Genomic DNA, 19,784 nt, shown 5'->3' with positions numbered 1-19,784 from the left:
GGCTACCCTCACTCCCCATTGTATCTGTGGAGGGAGCCATGGTTGTCACCCAGGATGTCTGCCTATGTTCATCTCCATTACATTGTGGAGTGATTGGGACCAGGGGCAGACTGACCATTTGGAAACTCGGGCACTGCCCGAGGTCCTGGGGTCAGTAGGGGGCCCCATGAGATGCCCCTGGTACCTTTTTCATAGCCTTTTTTGAGTTTGGGCAAGGACACAAGGGCCCCATGAGTCCACCCCTGATTGGGACTAGTTGTTCACAAAGGAGATATAAGTTTGTCTTGCTGTCTTTTCAGCTCACTGAAAATGACAAGAACACTGCATTTCTGGCAAGACCAACAGACATTTTCTGTACTTGTTAAACTTGTTCTCAGCCTGGGAAATAAAAAACTAACTCAGCTACTACATCTAAGGACTGCTAAGCTGCAATATATTCCATTTTTGGGTTAAGATACCTATTATTAACAGACCCCTACATGTAGACTTTAATGTGGTTCTCACACATACCCACCCCTCCTTAAAGGCACAGGGTCATATACCAACCCTTTGGCGAAAAATTGCAAACTGATCTTGCACTCTGAAATTGGGGTGCAGTTAAGAACTTTTTATAGAAAAACATAAAAAAAGATGTCCTAAATGTACATTCTTTTATATGTATAAAAATATTAATATATTGTATAGAGAACCTATTAAGTGAGTAACTCTACCTAAAGCAGAGTTTTAGAATGTAGAATTTTAGATGGAATGGGAATTGATTGCCCTGTTTTGGGTTCACTGGGATGCCACTGGGGAAGTCTTCCCACCCATTGGCACAGCTGTGAAATTTTTTATTGGCTCGTGAAAATATTTACAGAGGGCCTTTGATACAATATTGCTGGGTGCCATTCCATGTCATGAATTATTTTACAAAATATTTGGAACCTGACACTGTGACAGCAGTAGTTTGACTAAAAGGCTTAGCTTGGTAACCTATACCTGCAAGTGGTTGATCTCTCGCCGGATTCCTAGACAAAATTAAACACACAGCCAGAAAGCCAATCCTGACCTAACCTCAAAATCAAAATTCAGAAATGCGCTTCTAATGCACATATGTAGATGAAATAATGTTGATGCAGGCAGATGCAGGATTGTGCCCGTTATTATCTGGGCCTATTTTCAGTCAGACATGACCATTTTCAGTAGCAGTAGGACCCATCTAAACATTGTTAGCTAAAACAATGCAGTAGCTGCCTGCTTGGTGATAAAGGAATAGTGTCACATACCATGGTTGAAGGCCGAGTTGACGACAGGGCTTTCCTTGCGGCTCTGGTCCAAGCACCCCTGAATATGGTAACAGAGGTACAAGGCTCAAAGAAGCACAGGTGCCGATAGCTTGATAGCAGGTGATTGCCATGGTCAGGGATGCAGTCAAGGTGAGCCAGGGTCGTACACAGTGAGACCGCAGCCTCAGGAGGCAGGCCAGAGTCGGTACCAGGTTAGCAGGCAGAGCGAGGTCCAGTAGAAAGTCGAGGTCAGCACCAGGAGATCAGGCAGAGAATAGTCAGAGGTAAGCTGAGGTCAACACCAGGAGATCAGGCAGAGAATAGTCAGAGGTAAGCTGAGGACAGCACCAGGAGATCAGGCAGAGAATAATGAGAGGTAAGCTGAGGTCAACACCAGGAGATCAGGCAGAGAATAGTCAGAGGTAAGCTGAGGTCAACACCAGGAGATCAGGCAGAGAATAGTCAGAGGTAAGCTGAGGTCAACACCAGGAGATCAGGCAGAGAATAGTCAGAGGTAAGCTGAGGTCAACACCAGGAGATCAGGCAGAGAATAGTCAGAGGTAAGCTGAGGACAGCACCAGGAGATCAGGCAGAGAGTAGTAGAAGGCAAGCCGAGGTCAAAATCCAGAATCCACAGTGCAAGGTCAGCAGCAAGCCGGGTCAGCAATGGAGGATCAGTCAGTACAAACAAGAATACAGGAACATGGGTCGCAGGAAGCTGAAGAACATCCAGTGATTAGTACTTAGTCTCCTTTAAATATGCAGCTTGGTACCAATGAGGGAAGACGTGCATAGAAATGCACCTACGTGTCAGTGCACTCTGGATATGAGCCTTGGCTTGTCTGTGTGCTGGTACATGTGCATGAGCATTAGCTGAAGAAGAGTTCACAGAAGAATTAGCATTAGCTGCACTAGTTTCCGAACAAATAAGTGTGGACTAGAGTCCCACCACTGTCGAGACTTGCTTAATATATCACAGGCAGGGATCATGTGCACTACTGGTGCTTCATGGCTTTGATTGGTTGAGCTGAAGTCTATGAAAGGATTGTAAACGCTTCTATCATGAAAGAATCTATGGTAGGCAACTCCACTAACCTACTCTGATTGGCAGGACCAGGGAGGAACATCAGTTGCAAAGACACACAGGGAGTCCCACAGCTATGGTAGCTGTTACCACCAAGATATTTATGTTCAAAACTTTTAGATTCTCTTTTTCAATAGTTTTTATTGGGTTTTACAACATTACAAATATGCAAGAAACACATTTCAAGGTCAAGTTTTACATGACTGTTCCATAAACATAGGATGCGAGACAAGCAAACGCCATGTTAGCCAAACAAAACTACATTCATCCAAGGATATAGACATATTATACATGGGTTACTAAGATATATACTCACCGGCCACTTTATTAGGTGCACCTTGCTAGTACTGGGTTGGAGCCCCTTTAGCCTTCAGAACTGCCTTAATTCTTCGTGGCATAGATTCAACAAGGTGTTGGAAACATTCCTCAAAGATTTTGGTCCATATTGACTTGAGTTACTGTTACCTTTCTGTCATCTTGAACTAGTCTGCCCATTCTCCTCTGACCTCTGACATCAACAAGGCATTTTCATCCACATAACTACCACTCAATGGACTCTTTTTCGGACTGATCTCTAAACTCTAGAGATGGTTGGATGTGTGTGAAAATCCCAGTAGATCAGCAGTTGTTGAATAATCAGACCAGCCCGTCTGGCACTAACAACCATGCCATGTTCAAAGTCACTTAAATCCCCTTTCTTCCCCATTTTGATGCTCAGTTTGAACTTCAGCAAGTCGTCTTCACCACGTCTAGATGTCTAAATGCATTGAGTTGCTGCCATGTGGTTGGCTGATTAGCAATTGAACAGGTGTACCTAATAAAGAGGCTGGTGAGTGTAGATGAAGAAAACCATTATGTCATAATATAGATCTTGTTATATTAACCCTGTCATGTAGAAGAGTGAAGGAAACTAAATGAGGGAGAAAAAAGGGAAAAGAGTAGAGAGAAACACAACAGGGGGATGGGGTGAGAAGTAAGAGATAATTCAGGTGACGGCGTTGTAGTTTCCTATTGCCAATCAATGGTGTCCAAATTGATTAATTAAAAAAACTGTGCCACAAAATGCTCCATATCCTTAACTCTTACCCCTGGTTCACATATCCGCATTTGAATGGACTCCCGTGCCCCGGGACATGCAGGGAAGAAGTCCCTGCACATCTTTGGAAACCGAATCCCGAACGGGAAACCCCGGTTTCCAGTGCGGTTGCTATTTCCAGTGCGGGCAGCGTGCCATTAGAATTATAATTATCATTATTCTAGCGCTTTTATTGCAAATTGTTTTTATGTACAGGACACAATGTATTTATTAATATTGATTTATAAAATTTATGATAGTTTATAGATGAATTGACGTGGCACAATGGTGTCCGAAACTTTTAGCTTCTCTTTTACAGAAGCATGATATGGCCAACCTGCAAGTAACATTACACCTACAGTACCTTTGCACACTAGCGTTGAAGGAAACTCAGTGAGGAAGTATGGAAGCTAACATTGCTGATCCCTTTTTGAAAATACTAGTTCCCTGGTTGCCATGTCAATCCAATGGCTTCATTATTTTCTAAGCATTGACTTTGCCAAAGACAGCCAGGCAGCTACCATGTTCTGGAGTAGGTCAGCAATGGCAGGTCCTACATTTTGTTACCAATAGACCTTTACTTTTAAAGTGTATGTCAAGCCAAAACTTTTTTTGTAGTTTTGGATAGAATCTGCAAGAGTAGAATGATCTCTCATTGGGTTTTTTTTTACTTCTCTCCAGGGTTCCATTATACAGATTTCCCTTCACTTTCTCTCCACGTGACAACAGTTTCACCAGACAAGCCGTGAAGGTCATTCTCCAACAGCAGCATGGACAGAAATGGAGTAGGGTTAGAACCCCTATCAGCTTTTTATTGCCATCTGTGTCTCTGTTGCAGATTTTCCTTCACTTCCTGTCTATTACAAACATTGTTACTGGAATAGAAATTTGGTTGGAACCCTTTTAGACTCTATTGAAAATAAAAGGTTTGGCTGGACATACACTTTAAGACACAGCAAGTTCCTCCTGTGAATTCCTCCCCATGATGAACTCACAGCTGCTGTCTGCCTATGTTTCGGAGGCTCCTCCCCCCAAGGTCAGTGCAGCCAACCCCAATCTCTAACAAGCAGAAGAACAAAGAAGAAATTGCCAGGGGAACTTCCCAAATCAGGGTCAACGGAGCTGAAAAAGTAGGCATTGTTTTCCTAGACTCAACAGATACATATTGCATTCACATCATACTAGCTGTTGACTGTGATTTTTTGGCTGGAATGCCTCAACCAACACACCCCATTCTGTGGCAAGTCCATTATCACTTCAGTATTGATATCCCGCAGTGCACAATGTATTCTGTGCTTTTCATTCTGTTCTTTGCATTTTCATCCTTTCTTCAACAAGTCCTTCCATAGGATGTTCGTAAGTTTTGTTTCAGACGCACACTTCCGTTGAAGTTCTCTGTACACATTGTTTTGTTATTTGTAAAGTGAACTCTGGACATCTCATATGTATTTTTCGTGTATATATTTCTTTATACAAATGTAAATGTGTTGGCGTAAGTTCTAAAAGTTATAAGTTTGTGTACAATTTTTGAAAAGTTGCAAACGTAAGTGTTATTTTTCTTTCATGGGAGTCGAATTCCAAGGAGTTTAACATTGACTGTGTATGATGTTTTTGCATCTATTTTGTTCTTTTGCATTAGTTTATGCATTACTTACATAGAGCATGGCAAAAGCAAGTGCATGGGGATGCATGCATGATTGGGATAGCAACATGTGCTTATATTGATAATGTTGATAAATGCATACATTTCATTAGTTTATGTACATATCAACAGCCTAATACTTTCGTTGTGCCTCTAGAAGCCCAGTGTAAACCGTACTATTCGGAGTACTCACACCTCCGTCTCTTAATACATCACATGTGTACAAGTCACTATCTGGACCTGTTCATTACGGGGGTGATTGGACTCAATGTTATAACTATGGCGATGGAGCATTATCAACAACCAAGGGTAAGTTGTTTTTGTAAAATGCATCCTTGCATTGGGGTGGTTGAGTAAATAAATAGTCCAAGAGAAGCAAAGCTAGACAGAGGAACTAGAGGGGAGGAATTGGAGGGCTAGGAAAGAGTTAAAGGAGAATTATAGCCAAAGCTCTTCTGGCTATATTTCACCTGTGGATCACAAGAGAGCAGTTTGTTTTGCCCCCCTGTGAATTGTTTTCAGCCGACAGCGGACTGAAGCCCACTGTTGGCTGACATCACAGAGCTGGTCCGGGCTCTGAAAAGAAACCCACCAAATGGTCGGAATCCACTCAGAATCCTGGACCGGCACCTGGTTCAGCCTCTCTGCAATCCACCAAGAGCCTGAGCCAGCTGCTCCCTCCCTCTCCACATCCCAGAGCTCAAGTGAGTGCTGGAGGAGCAGAGCATAGAGCTGGAGACTGACAGTCACAGCTCTCTGCTCAAAGCAGAGGGGGAGAACTGAGCGATCAGAGGTGTTTGATTGCTCAGTTCTCTGTGAAAGCCGGCAGTAGACAGATACAGCATCAGATTAATGGTGCATCCACCAAAGTGAGTATGTTTTTTTGGTTTGTTTGTTTTTATTTGCTAAACACCATACTTCTCTTTTAAGGTATGTTGAGGCTTGAGACTTACCTCTAGTAGAAGGTGGTTAGCTGGAGAAGGGATGAATTTCAGTGGCGGTTGTGTCTGTTTGGACTAGGGACAGCAATTTCAAAAGCTCCTGAGGAACTGCGAAGCTTGAGCCATTAAATTCCCAGCTAACTAGTCCAGTAGATTAATTGGCATCTGATCAATCAGTAGTGAATATTTTGTAGTGGGGCCACATCAGGTAGTTGGTCTGAAACCCTCTGGTATTTTGGTGACTTTGGTAGTCCCCTTATGCCCCTGTTTCTAAGGAATACTTGGTTTTTAGTGAGAGGTCCATGAACAGTGGAGCTGGGGAGAGGAATTGGAGGGCTAGGAAGGAGTTAAGGCTTGTTGGTGCATGAGGCTTACCTCTACTGTAGAAGGCAGTTAGCTGGGTGGGTAAGATTTGCAGGAATGGCTGTTCAGGGTTGGAATAGGGATGACAATTCCAGAAGCCCCTGTGGAGCTGAAAAGCTTGAGTCATTTTATTCTCAGCCAACCAGGCCAGTAGAGTTCATTGGCATCTGCTAAATCAGCAGGATTTTTTTTTTTTTACAAAGGGGGCACATTGGTAGGTTGGTATGGGGTCTTCTGGTGGTTTGGTGGCTTCAGCGGTCCCATTATCCCCTGTTTCCAGGGATTCTTGGTTTATAGTAAGAGGTTCTTGAGCTAGGAAGGTGAAGCCAAGGACAGAATTTGGGTACAATTACTTTTAATCGTTTAGGATTAAAGCTCCCCTCCCTTGTTGTTTCAATGCTAAATTGCATTTTTTGCTAATTAATTTTTCATTGTTGTTTATTTTACTATTATGGTTAATAAAATTGCTGCTGTTGCCAACTACATTCACATTGCACAGTCTAGTGTTTTTATTTGAGTTTTAATGATTAGAAGAGTCTTTATCAACAAATCCGTCATTCGAGATACTGTTCGATTAGTAAAGTAAACATTCAGTTACATTAGTAAATAAGATGATACTATTTTAACTTACAGATATAAATAATGCAGCGCTGTATGGTATTTGCAAATGCTTAAAAAGTCACAAATAAAATGAAATGCAGTCCTGTATTGTTGCTCGCTGTTATCCCAGTGCAAATGGCAGAAATGCACACTAACCAGAAGCGCATTGATAATACGCAAGTGTGTCAATATCCTGAAGATTCCCCTCTCTTTCTGGTCAGAATGCAGGCCGGAACTGGAAAAAATATAAGGATGAAGCGCCCTCTTGTGGTAGTGATGAGATCCGACAGGCCAGAAAAATCCTTGCAGAGATATATGGGAGTGTGATCCTATATGGGCGTGTGATCCTAATACCAGCTCCAGAGAGGAGGAACGTTCATCCCATATATCTCTGCAAGGATTTTTCTGGCCCGTCGGATCTCATCACTACCACAAGAGGGCGCTTCATCCTTATATTTTTCCAGTTCCGGCCTGCATTCTGACCAGAAAGAGAGGGGAATCTTCAGGATATTGACACACTTGCGTATTATCAATGCGCTTCTGGTTAGTGCGCATTTCTGTCATTTGCACTGGGATAACAGCAAGCAACAATACAGGACTGCATTTCATTTTATTTGTGACTTTTTTGCTTTACAAAAAGTCCTTGATTGTTTCCTAGATACACAGAATATAACTGGATACTAACATTTAGAGGTAAGGTTGATCCAGGGAATATCCGATTGCCTCTCTGGGGATCAGGAAAGAATTGGATCATGCTTTGCTGGGGTTTTTTTTTTTTGCCTTCCTCTGGATCAACTGTGGGTATAGGATTATAACTTTTTTTTTTGTAGTGGTTGAACTGGATGGACTTTTGTCTTTTTTTCAGCCAGACTACTTATACAACTATGTAACTTTCAAACCATGGGGTGCAGCAGACTTTTGATTTGTTTTTCACTGCAAGGGGCCCTAGACCAAAAACTATTGGCATCTCTGACACTAAGAACAAATATGTTGTATTTCTGATGATTATATATCCTGAAGCAACCTGCAAGAAATCCATTTTTAATATTATTCATTGTTTGGATTTAGGTTTGAAAATTTTTGGAGCATGTTAAAACGCAGTCAGTCAGAATGACTATTAACAGAGCAGAAACATTTATTGATTGTTCTGTCATGTATTCTTTTTAGCTTTTTATTGAATTGACTTCTAACTGTGAATCCTCTATAAGATCGAATCACAAAAATAAATAAATAAATAACTCTCATTGCATCTTTTCAGGTAGGCCCAAACCGTACAACTGTTGGTAAATTTTATTAATCTGAAATCAATCAATCAAAATCTGCCTGTGTGATTCAAAATAAAAAACTTGCCAATGTATTTTTTATTTTTTAGGTGCTAGATGAAGCTCTGAAGATCTGTAACTATATTTTCACCCTGATTTTTGTCCTGGAGTCTGGGTGCAAAATGATTGCGTTTGGTTTTCGCCGCTTTTTCAAAGACAGGTATGCAAGAATACATTTTAAATTATTTGTTAGAAATATTGTGTTAATGAAGCTATAATTAATAAAACATCAGGAAATCTGTATCAGAAGATACAGAAGAATATGTACATTCATTGTGTTTGTTCCTGCGCTGGCACCTGAGTGTGCTTTGATTTACAATATCGCCTTCTTCGTTTTTCCTGGCCAATCTTCAGCTTCTGATACTGAACAGAAAGGGAGATATGTACTAAAACTGGAGCACTCAGAATCTGGTATAGCTGTGTATGGTAGCCAATAAACGTCTAACTTCAGCTTGTTCAATTAAGCGTTGACAATAAAACCTGGAAGCTGATTGGTTTCTGTGCAGAGCTGAACCAGATTTTGCACCCTCCAGTTTTAGTAAATAACCCCCAAAGAGTATTACAATTTTCCTTTGTAATTAAACCCAGCAACTTGTAGTCAGTGTTCCTCAGGGCAGTGTCACACTAGCGATATTGTTTCTCGCAAGAATCCATTAGCAACAGGATTACTAAAACTGCAAAGAATATAATCGCATGCTTCTATGTTATTATCATTATTATTATACAGTATTTATATAGCGCCAAAAAGTTTGCTCAGCGCTGTACATTATAGTGGGGGACAGTACATGAGACAATACAGTAACAATACAATACACGAGGGGTTCAAGGGCCCTGCTCCTTGGAGCTTAGAAATCTAGGAGGCAGAGGGTAGTGGTACAGGAGGAAGTGGCTGTTGGGGATGGAGTGGTAGGAGGAGTGGAGGAGATCGGCAGTTGGGTGAGGGTGGGGTAGGCTTCCCTGAAGAGATGGGTTTTCAGGGTGCGCCTAAAGGTGAGGAGGGTAGGTGACAGTCTGATGGATTGGGGTAGTGAGTTCCAGAGGATGGAGGAAGTCCTGGAGAAGTCCTGGAGTCAGGCATGTGAGGAGGAGACTAGGGAGCTGGAGAGTAAGAGGTCTTGTGAGGAGCGGAGAGTGCGGGTTGGGTGGTATTTGGGTATGAGGTCGGTGAGGTAGTTTGGGGCAGCGTTATGAATAGCTTTGTACATCAATGTTAGTATTTTCAATTTTATGCGTTGGGCAATCGGAAGCCAGTGGAGGGAATGACAGAGGGGGGTGGCGGATACGGAGCGGTTGGTAAGGTGGATGAGTCTGGCCGCTGAGTTCAGGATAGACTGAAGCGCGGAGAGTCTGTGATGAGGTAGGCGGGTGAGGAGGGAGTTGCAGTAGTTGAGTCATGAGATAATAAGGGAGTGCATGAATTGTTTAGTAGTGTCTGGGGTTAGGAACGAATGTATTTGTGTTGCATGTGTAGCGCCAGCTGACAATTTTCCACAATTTGTGCTCTGTACACAATGCACTTTATTGCCTGAAGAAGCCACAAAATGTGGCAGCAGTTTACACTATTATTTTGGTGCACTTTGTACACTTTTGGCATTTTATTTGTGGGGGCCTGAGCAGTGTTAAGGAAGAGCAAGACAAAGATGAAGGCAATTAGAAAGAAATAAGGGAAAATAAATATAGAGAAAGAATAAAGAAATGAGAGTATAATATCTAGAGCTGCCTTTCCTGACCAGTCGTGCAGTAGTAGTTTGATCTCCTTCCTACATTGATTTGATCACTACATGTAAGAAGGCTCGTCTCCATTGGCCACCAATTCACAGAATCCATTCTCCCACTAACACCCAATCAAAGGGGAATGTTTTCTACTGACCTCCAAGGTTTGGAGATCCTTCTTTAACTGGCCACCAGTGTAGGGGCCCTTCTTCACCTTACCACTAATGTAGGAGGCCCTTCTCTCTCTAACCACCAATGTAGGAGGATTTTCCCCCTCTGACCACCAAAGTAGGAGGCCCTTCTCCACCTATTCACCAATACAAGGAGCCCTTCCCCATCTGACCACCAACACAAGGAGCCCTTCCCCACCTGACCACCAATGTAGAGGCCCTTCTCCACCTGACCACCAATGTAGGGCCCTTGTCCACCTTACCACCAATGTAGGAGGCCTTTCTCTACCTGTTCACCAATATAGGGGGCTCTTCTCTCTCTGACCACCAATGTAGAAGGCTTTTCCCCCTCTGACCACCAAAGTAGGAGGCCCTTCTCCACCTATTCACCAATACAGGGAGCCCTTCTCCACCTGACCACCAGTGTAGGGGGCCCTTCTCATTATGATGATGAGTATTATTATTATTTTAATTTCATGATTATTAATTATGAGATACAAATTGAAGTGTAAATAAGAGAGGGTGTTAAATCATGATCTGCTGCTTGGACCATGCTACAATTGATTTTATGCTGAGTGAGATCATATACCACAGGAAAATAGTCCAATGCTATCTAGGGTTTGGTCATTCTGTGGAGTGGAATCCCTTATAGATTTGTAATCTGCAGCAGAATGCTTTGCAATACTTCCAAGGAGTAAAGCAGATGAGTGGAAAGTGGCTACAGCTGCCTCAGCTACATGCCAAATCCTATTTAGAGAGGAGTTGTATATTTTTGGATATTGCTGGAATTATCAGATATAATCCCAATCATCCCCTGAAGAAGCCCATCTGGTCAAAACATGCTGGGATTTGACTTTGTGGACTATTTATCAACACTCTATGGGTGTAAATTGGGATAGCCATATATCTGGCATCATATCATAGGTGTTGGGTTTAAGCATTCAGTTTTTCTGAAATACCATGAAATACCAACCACCTTTTAAAATTCTTAACTTTTTTTGTGGATTTATCCGCTAAGAAATGTCCCTCACTTCCTGTCCTGGTGACCAATCATGAAGTGAAGGATAATCACCTCACTAAGAACACAGCAATAAAAAACTTAGATGTACAATTTCACTTGTAAAAATCCAGAATAAGATTTTATTTGTAATTGCCAAGGGAAGCTAATGTTTTTCTGGGACGGCAAAGGCTCCCTCTTCTTCAGGGTAAATCACGTTGGAGGTATATATCTCCTATAAATTCAGTGGGGACCTTTGCAATTCCTGAAATGAGTTGCCTTTCCTTTGGCGATTGTTATTCTGGAGTGGATTGGGGCTTCAATGCTTTATGCTGTAGCCATGTTTACCTAAGGACCATCCACAAAAGTCCCCCAAAAAGAGGAAAGAAGGAAGAAAGAACTGCCAGTCTACTTCCACATAAAAAAGTATAGCTAGATAAAATGAATTGTGGCTTCTAACCACTTGAAAAATAATAAGCAGTAAAAAAAGGTCAAAGTGTTTAATACTCCCCCACTGTATTCAAAGATAACAAAAACATTTGGCTGGAGTTGGACATAATAGCGACGTTGGCTGCAAGTTGTGTAGTTTCAGGATTTGTAGCCGGTGTTTACTATGAAGATGGATTCCTGTCCATGTGACTAGAGGATCTGGCAGCAGTGAATAGAGAGTGAGCCATCTATTTGACTCATCACTGATGGCTCCTATTGCAGCCACCCCCTTCCCTTGAGATAACCATCAAAAGTGTATGTAAGGGCAAAATATTTTTGGATCAGGTTGGAAAGGTCACAACATATTTAAATTTTTTTATTACTGCATTTCTTTTTTACTTTTACAAAGAAAAAAAGCAATAAAGGAAATAGTAAGACTTTTACTCTTCTAATGGCGACAATTTACTTTTGATTCTGAATTCTATAGCTTACCTAACTGTATGTAATTACTCTTCCATGTTGATAGTACTACAAGCACGCTGTTATCTGCTATTTCAAGCTCCCCATTCAATTGTAACTGTATTATTATTTCCTTTATTTTTTTTGTTGTATCCCTGCCTGAGAGATTTTCCCTTTCTGTGTGTGGGGACGGAACATGGCAGATAATCCAACATTTTGAGTTGTCACCAGAACTGGAAGATATTCCAATGAGTGAGATTCATTCAGTGTCATTCTAATAGCATCATGGGCACTTGGGCAAAATAATGTCCTGGGACCCCTACCAGCCTGCATCAGGTGTCCCAATCACAGTTCTCGCATACACCAGGTGTCTCCATCACAGTGTCCCAATACATCAGGTGTCCCATCACAGTGTCCCCATCACAGTGCCCACGTACATCAGGTGTCCCCATCACAGTGTCCCAATACATCAGGTGTCCCATCGCAGTGTCCACGTACATCCCATCACAGTGCCCCCATACATCAGGTGTCCCCATCACAGTGTCCCAATACATCAGGTGTCTCCATCACAGTGTCTCCATACATCAGGTATCCTCATTACAGTGCCCACATAGTTACATAGTTAGTCTGGCTGAAAAAAGAGAAAAGTTCATCCAGTTCAACCATTAAAAAAAAAAGTTATAATCCTATACCCACAGTTGATCCAGAGGAAGGCAAAAAACCCAGCAAAGCATGATTCAATTTGCTCCTGCAGGGGACAGAATTCCTTCCTGATCCCCCGAGAGGCAATCCGATATTCCCTGAATCAACTTTACCTATAAATGTTATATCCAGTTATATTCTGTGTATCCAAGAAAGCATCCAGGACTTTTTTAAAGAAATCCACTGAGCTGGCCAGAACCAACTCTGGAGGGAGTCTACTCCACATTTTCACAGCTCTTACTGTGAAGAATCCCTTGTCCTCTGTGATGACCTCAGGGGGAATAACTCTACACAGAGTTCACCTAAACCACTGATGTATTTATACATGGAGATCATATCCCCCCTTATGTATTATACATGGAGATCATATCCCCCCTTATGTATCATACATGGAGATCATATCCCCCTTATGTATTATACATGGAGATCATATCCCCCTTATGTATTATACATGGAGATCATATCCCCTCTTATGTATTATACATGGAGATCATATCCCCCCTTATGTATTATACATGGTGATCATATCCCCCCTTATGTATTATACATGGAGATCATACCCCCCTTATGTATTATACATGGTGATCATATCCCCCCCTTATGTATTATACATGGTGATCATATCCCCCCCTTATGTATTATACATGGAGATCATATCCCCCCTTATGTATTATACATGGTGATCATATCCCTCCTTATGTATTATACATGGAGATCATACCCCCCTTATGTATTATACATGGTGATCATATCCCCCCCTTATGTATTATACATGGTGATCATATCCCCCCCTTATGTATTATACATGGAGATCATATCCCCCCTTATGTATTATACATGGAGATCATATCCCCTCTTATGTATTATACATGGAGATCATATCCCCCCTTATGTATTATACATGGAGATCATATCCCCCCTTATGTATTATACATGGTGATCATATCCCCCCTTATGTATTATACATGGAGATCATATCCCCCCTTATGTATTATACATGGTGATCATATCCCCCCTTATGTATTATACATGGAGATCATACCCCCCTTATGTATTATACATGGTGATCATATCCCCCCCTTATGTATTATACATGGTGATCATATCCCCCCCTTATGTATTATACATGGAGATCATATCCCCCCTTATGTATTATACATGGAGATCATATCCCCCCTTATGTATTATACATGGTGATCATATCCCCCCCTTATATATTATACATGGTGATCATATCCCCCCCTTATGTATTATACATGGAGATCATATCCCCCCTTATGTATTATACACGGAGATCATATCCCCCTTATGTATTATACATGGAGATCATATCCCCCCTTATGTATTATACATGGAGATCATATCCCCCCTTATGTATTATACATGGTGATCATATCCCCCTTATGTATTATACATGGAGATCATATCCCCCTTATGTATTATACATGGAGATCATATCCCCCCTTAATCTCCTCTTCTCAAGAGAGAATAAATTCAGTTCCTCTAATCTTTCCTCATAGCTGAGCTCCTCCATGCCTCTTATCAGTTTGGTTGCCCTTCTCTGTTCTTTCTCCAGTTCCCCAATGTTCTTTTTTTGATTTGGTGCCCAAAATTGAACTGCATATTCCAGATGAGGTATTACTAATGATTTGTACTGGGAGAAATATCATCTCTCCCTTTCTGGAGTCTCTGCCTCTTTTAATACAATATTTTAGAAACCACAGCTTGGCATTGCATGCCAGTTTATGATCTACCAGAACTCCCAGATCCTTCTCCACCATTGATTCCCCCAGTTGTACCCCCCTAGTATGTATGATGCATGCATATTCTTAGCCCCCAAGTGCAGAACTTTACATTTATCAACATTAAACCTCATTTGCCACATAGTTGCCCAATTAAACAGTGCATTGAGGTCGGCTTGTAAGTTGGTGACATCCTGTAAGGAAGTTATTCCCCGGCACAGCTTGGTGTCATCTGCAAAGACTGAAATGGGATTTTTTAATCCTAGACCCCATATTGTTCATAAATATATTAAAAAGTAAGGGTCCCAACACTGAACCTTGATGACCCTAGACCATTCAGAGTATGAATCATTAACCACTACTCTCTGAATACCATCTTTTAGCCAGTTTTCTATCTATTTACATATGGATTTTTCCAAGCCTGTATACTTTACCTTACACATTAGCTGTGTGTGGGGAACTGTGTCTCAAACGCTTTTGCAAAATCCAAGTATACCATGTCCACCACCACCCCTCTATCCAAGTATTCCACGTCCACCGCCACCCCTCTGTCCAAGTATTCCACGTCCACCGCCACCCCTCTGTCCAAGTATACCACATCCACCGCCACCCCTCTGTCCAAGTATACCATGTCCACCGCCACCCCCCTGTCCAAGTATACCACATCCACCGTCATCCCTCTGTCCAAGGTTTTGCTCAGCTCCTCATAAAAAGAAATCAGATTTGTTTGACAACTTCTGTCTTTCATTAATCCATACTGTCTGTTGCTTAAAATATTTTTTTACAGCAAGATCTTATCTATGTGGTCTTTTATTAAACTTTCCAGTATCTTCCCAACTATAGAAGTTACACTAACAGGTCTATAATTACTTGGTAAAGATTTTGATCCCTTACGCCAATCCAGTGGTACTATGCCAGTCATTAAAGATTCCCTAAAAATTAGCAACAATGGCTTTGAAATAACAGAGCTCAGTTCTTTAAGGGCCCGTGGGTGTATGCCATCCGGTCCAGGTGCTTCATTCACCTTTATTCTGTTTAAATATTTCTGGATCATATCAGTTGTGAGCCAATGTGGATCATCTGGAGCTGTGCCAATACCATGACCATTATGGACAAGAGCTCCAGCTTGCTCCTTTGTATACACAGAGCTGAAGAAGGTATTTAATAAATTTGCCTTCTCTTTGTCCCCAGTCACCCACTCTAGATTATTTTGTAAAGGGCCACATACATCAGGTGTCTCCGTCACAGTGTCCCCATCCATCAGGTGTCCCCATCACGTCGTCCCCTTACATCAGGTTTCTCCATCACAGTGTTCCTATATGCCAGGTGTCCCCATACATCAGGTTTCCCCATCACAGTGTCTCTATATATTAGGTGTTCCCATCACAGTGTCCCCATCCATCAGGTGTCCCCATCACGTCGTCCCCTTACATCAGGTTTCTCCATCACAGTGTTCCTATATGCCAGGTGTCCCCATACATCAGGTTTCCCCATCACAGTGTCTCTATATATTAGGTGTTCCCATCACAGTGTCCCCATCCATCAGGTGTCCCCATCACGTCGTCCCCTTACATCAGGTTTCTCCATCACAGTGTTCCTATATGCCAGGTGTCCCCATACATCAGGTTTCCCCATCACAGTGTCTCTATATATTAGGTGTTCCCATCACAGTGTCCCTATACATCAGGTGTCCCCATCTAATAGGTTTCCCCATCACAGTGCCCCCATCCCTGTGTCCCCATTAAAGGGTCCCAATACATCAAGTGTCCCCATCCTTTAGGTTCCCCTATCACAGTTCCGCTTACATCAGAATTGTGGCCCCCTTCCCCCTTGTACTCACAGATCACAAATTCTGCTCCCACCTGTAATGAAGGTAGCTTCTCCCTCCTCTCCCACACTGAGACTGAGGAGAGTTCCCAGTTTCAGTGCCGGCTGTCTTCCGCCCCCTGCACAGAGGAGTAGAAAGCTGAATCGTCTCTCCGACAGAAGCTAGCCGCTGTATTTTCTGACAGGAATGACGTTGTAGTTACTCCTGTCAAAGAGGAGCAGCACAAGCAGCCAAGTTGCCAGTGCCCCACACAACACCCATGCCTCCCCCCTTGTTCGGCCCTGATCATGGGGCCCCCATGCACCTGGGGCCCTTGGACAGTGCTCAGTGTGCCCATGCATTAAGACGGCCCTAGATTCACTCTATTAGTGCCGTTGGCCATTGTCACCAGCACAAAAAATTATGTGAAATCCAAAATTTCCCCTGTTGCAGTGACAACCGACTAGGAGGGGTTTTCCCCTATTTTAGGGAGATTTATTTATACTTCTTATTGTATCTATGGAACAGGAAATACAGGAAACTATTCCCTACTTTATTTACAGAATTTTAAAAAATTACCAGGAAAGAGAATTGTTTACAAAAATGTATTAAAATTTCATGAACCAGTTTTTCTTCCATATTCAACATTTGTCTTTTACAGATGGAATCAGTTAGACTTGGCAATTGTCCTTCTTTCCATTATGGGGATCACATTGGAAGAGATTGAAGTAAATGCCTCACTACCAATAAACCCCACCATTATTCGGATCATGAGGGTTCTCAGAATTGCTAGAGGTATTTTGCTATATTTTAAGTAGACGTGAGGGTGCAATTATAGCCACATACTGCTGCTCTAGAGGCCTAGTACCTTCTGGATGCATTGCAAGCTATGATAAGTTATGTCATTCAGTAAATAATTAGGTACTTCGGATTATGCATTGTTGCATTTGGCTCAGGATGGTGAGGATTTGGCATCATTGTCTTGGGAACAGATAACATCTAAAAGGTTAAGGTTGGGGGTTAAAGTGAAATTCCAGTCAAAATCTAATGTGGAACCCACTTCCCCCCCAATTCGAAGCCTATTCGATCTAACCCTGTAAAGAAAAGATCTGTATAGTTGCCTATTCTGAAGCCACTCCGGTCCGGTCAGTGTGCAGGAGAGAAATCCAATGGCTGGAAATGCCTGGGAGATGACGTCACCCATAGCCGTTGTCGGTTGCCGCTCCTCTACAGAGAAGTCGCTGCTGACAGCAGATCCTGGAACCTGACCGGAGCAGGTTCAGAATTGGTAAGTGGCCATAACTTATAGGCATGGCCACCTCCTTCCTAATGGTCATAAATGTAGAATGCAATGTCCATCAAGCTCAACTACAGCAAGTGTGATGGTCGGGTGTCCACAAACAGCGTATTTTGGATGCTGGATACTTATTGTCCTGACTTTTATCTTTCAGTCCTAAAGCTGCTGAAGATGGCTGTTGGAATGAGGGCTTTGCTGGATACCGTTCTGCAGGCTCTTCCTCAGGTAAATATCGTGGAAAAGCATCAGCTTCTGAATAACAAAGCATCTAACTCAGTTGAAATGGAAAAATGAGAATGCAAGGGGCGGACTGACCATTTGGGAACTCGGGCACTACCTGAGGGCCCGGGGTCAGTAGGAGGCCCCATGAGATGCCCCTGGTACCTTTCATAGGCTTTTTTGGGTGTGGTCTGAGTGTGGGTGAGGACATAGGGGCCCCATGAGTTGTCAGTCCACCCTTGTTTGCACTCAAAGTGATCAATGGCATGGAGAACTTTGGATAGGAATATCAGTTAGCACTGAGAGTGCTTTGTCTTGTCCCAGCACCAGAGGTATCCCAGGCATTCCACAGGGTGATTAGCATTTGGTCTTGGATCCAGACTTTATATCATGGTGCAAATATATTGCTTTTTTCTTACAAAGTAGGTGCAGGAACTCCCCCTTTCTGAGTCCTCCTTTGTCTTTGCCCCCTACCCTCCTCTGAGCACCATCCCTTGGTTCCATCCCCTACCCACCTCCTAGTCCCGCCCCTTTTAGAGAATACAGAACCAAGTATAATTTTGTGGTGCAAAATATTTTGTATGGAATTTGTTATTTGGTAGCAAGAAAAGCAGTAAAATAGATCCTCTGCAGCCAGAAACAATAGATCCCTTTAGCAATAATAGACCCCACCCCAGCAACAAAAGATCCCCCACACAACAATAGACTCCCCCAGCAACAATGGACCCCACCGCAGCAACAATAGGTCCCCTCAGTAACAATATACCCCACTCCAGCAACAACAGATCCCCTACACAACACAAATGGACCACTCACAACAAAAAGTCACCCTTAGCAACAAACGATCTACTACAGTATCATTAGATTTCCCCCAGCAGCAAAAACAGATCTTCCAGCAGCCAGCAAACTCTCCCTCAACAGTGGATCCCTACCAGCAACATAAGACCCCCAGCAACAATAGATCCCACAGCAGAAACAATAGACCCTCACACAAAAAACTGATCCCCGCCAGTGACAATAGATCCCCCAGCAATCAGCATCAATACATCCTCCAGCACACCCCTTGCGATTACATACATCAGGTTTCCCCACGTTCCAGCTGAAAAAAGCCATCCTGCCATCAGTTTAGCAAAAGCTGGCCTGTGATTTGCTGATATGCAATGACAGCATTGTTGTTTGCACTATAATAATATCAAATATTCCAATTTTCGCAACAGACTTCCCTTACTAAGATAGAGAGGTAGCAGTTGGGGCAAATCAGTTTTGTTTCATTCACATGTGCTGACAAGAAACACGCTGACAGGAGAAGAGAGCAGAAAGATTACTGCTTTTGTTTTTGCTGCTCCCTCACTGTCCATTCACAGGCTGGATCAAAGAGGTGAGCTAACTGTGTTGCCTAACTGCAGTAGGAAAGAGTCAGGTCTGCAGACTGCGTGCGGGGAGGAAAACAATGACAGAAAAATGTTTGAAGTCAAAATTTCAATTTATCCAGACTCGTATCATAAAACGCCAACATGTTTTGAGTCTTCAAAAGGTCCCCTTTCATCAGGACCTGGTACTGCTGAACGAAGTGTGTACTGGATTGAAAAAAATTGGAGGGATCCTGGTGGGTAATTAGTATGATCGCTCCAGATGCCAGTTGGTCTGCAGACAGGTCTGTGCTATGTGTCAGGTCTGTGTATATCTCAGGACTGTATGAACAGAAGTACACATGCTTCCATACATGAACTGTATGCATTTCAGTGGCTTTTTTACTTGTTTGCTTGGAGTTCACGTTTAATGCATCATTTCTCAAAATATATTCTTGATATATTACATAGCTAATAAGAATGGAAAATATTTTATTTCCCTTGGATGTTGCACAATTAGCACTGGTTGTCCAGAGGTTTTGTTTTTCCTTCCTCTTTATAAAGCTGATGGAATTGCGAGAGGACAACCTTAATGGACATTAGTTTAT

At 42.4% G+C, this 19,784-nt stretch overlaps 1 protein-coding gene across 3 annotated transcripts in view; it reads left to right on the top strand.

Moving 5' to 3' along the window:
* The window catches only part of CACNA1G (calcium voltage-gated channel subunit alpha1 G), a 132,786-nt gene that overhangs the window by 93,372 nt on the left and 19,630 nt on the right, over positions 1–19,784 (top strand). For all 3 annotated transcript variants that reach the window (XM_089677591.1, XM_089677593.1, XM_089677590.1), the window contains 4 exons: positions 5,224–5,375; positions 8,343–8,452; positions 16,973–17,106; positions 17,763–17,833. In XM_089677591.1, the coding sequence (XP_089533717.1) occupies positions 5,224–5,375; positions 8,343–8,452; positions 16,973–17,106; positions 17,763–17,833 (467 nt within the window). The remainder of the gene's footprint in view (positions 1–5,223; positions 5,376–8,342; positions 8,453–16,972; positions 17,107–17,762; positions 17,834–19,784) is intronic.

The sequence above is a fragment of the Staurois parvus genome, unplaced genomic scaffold (genome assembly GCF_062004578.1).
Source record: "Staurois parvus isolate SC_StPar_1 unplaced genomic scaffold, SC_StPar_1.0 ptg000189l, whole genome shotgun sequence".
NCBI classification, from domain to species: Eukaryota; Metazoa; Chordata; class Amphibia; order Anura; family Ranidae; genus Staurois; species Staurois parvus.
The sequence above is the reverse complement of the archived record's forward strand: the minus strand, read 5'-3'. Positions and strand labels throughout refer to the sequence as shown.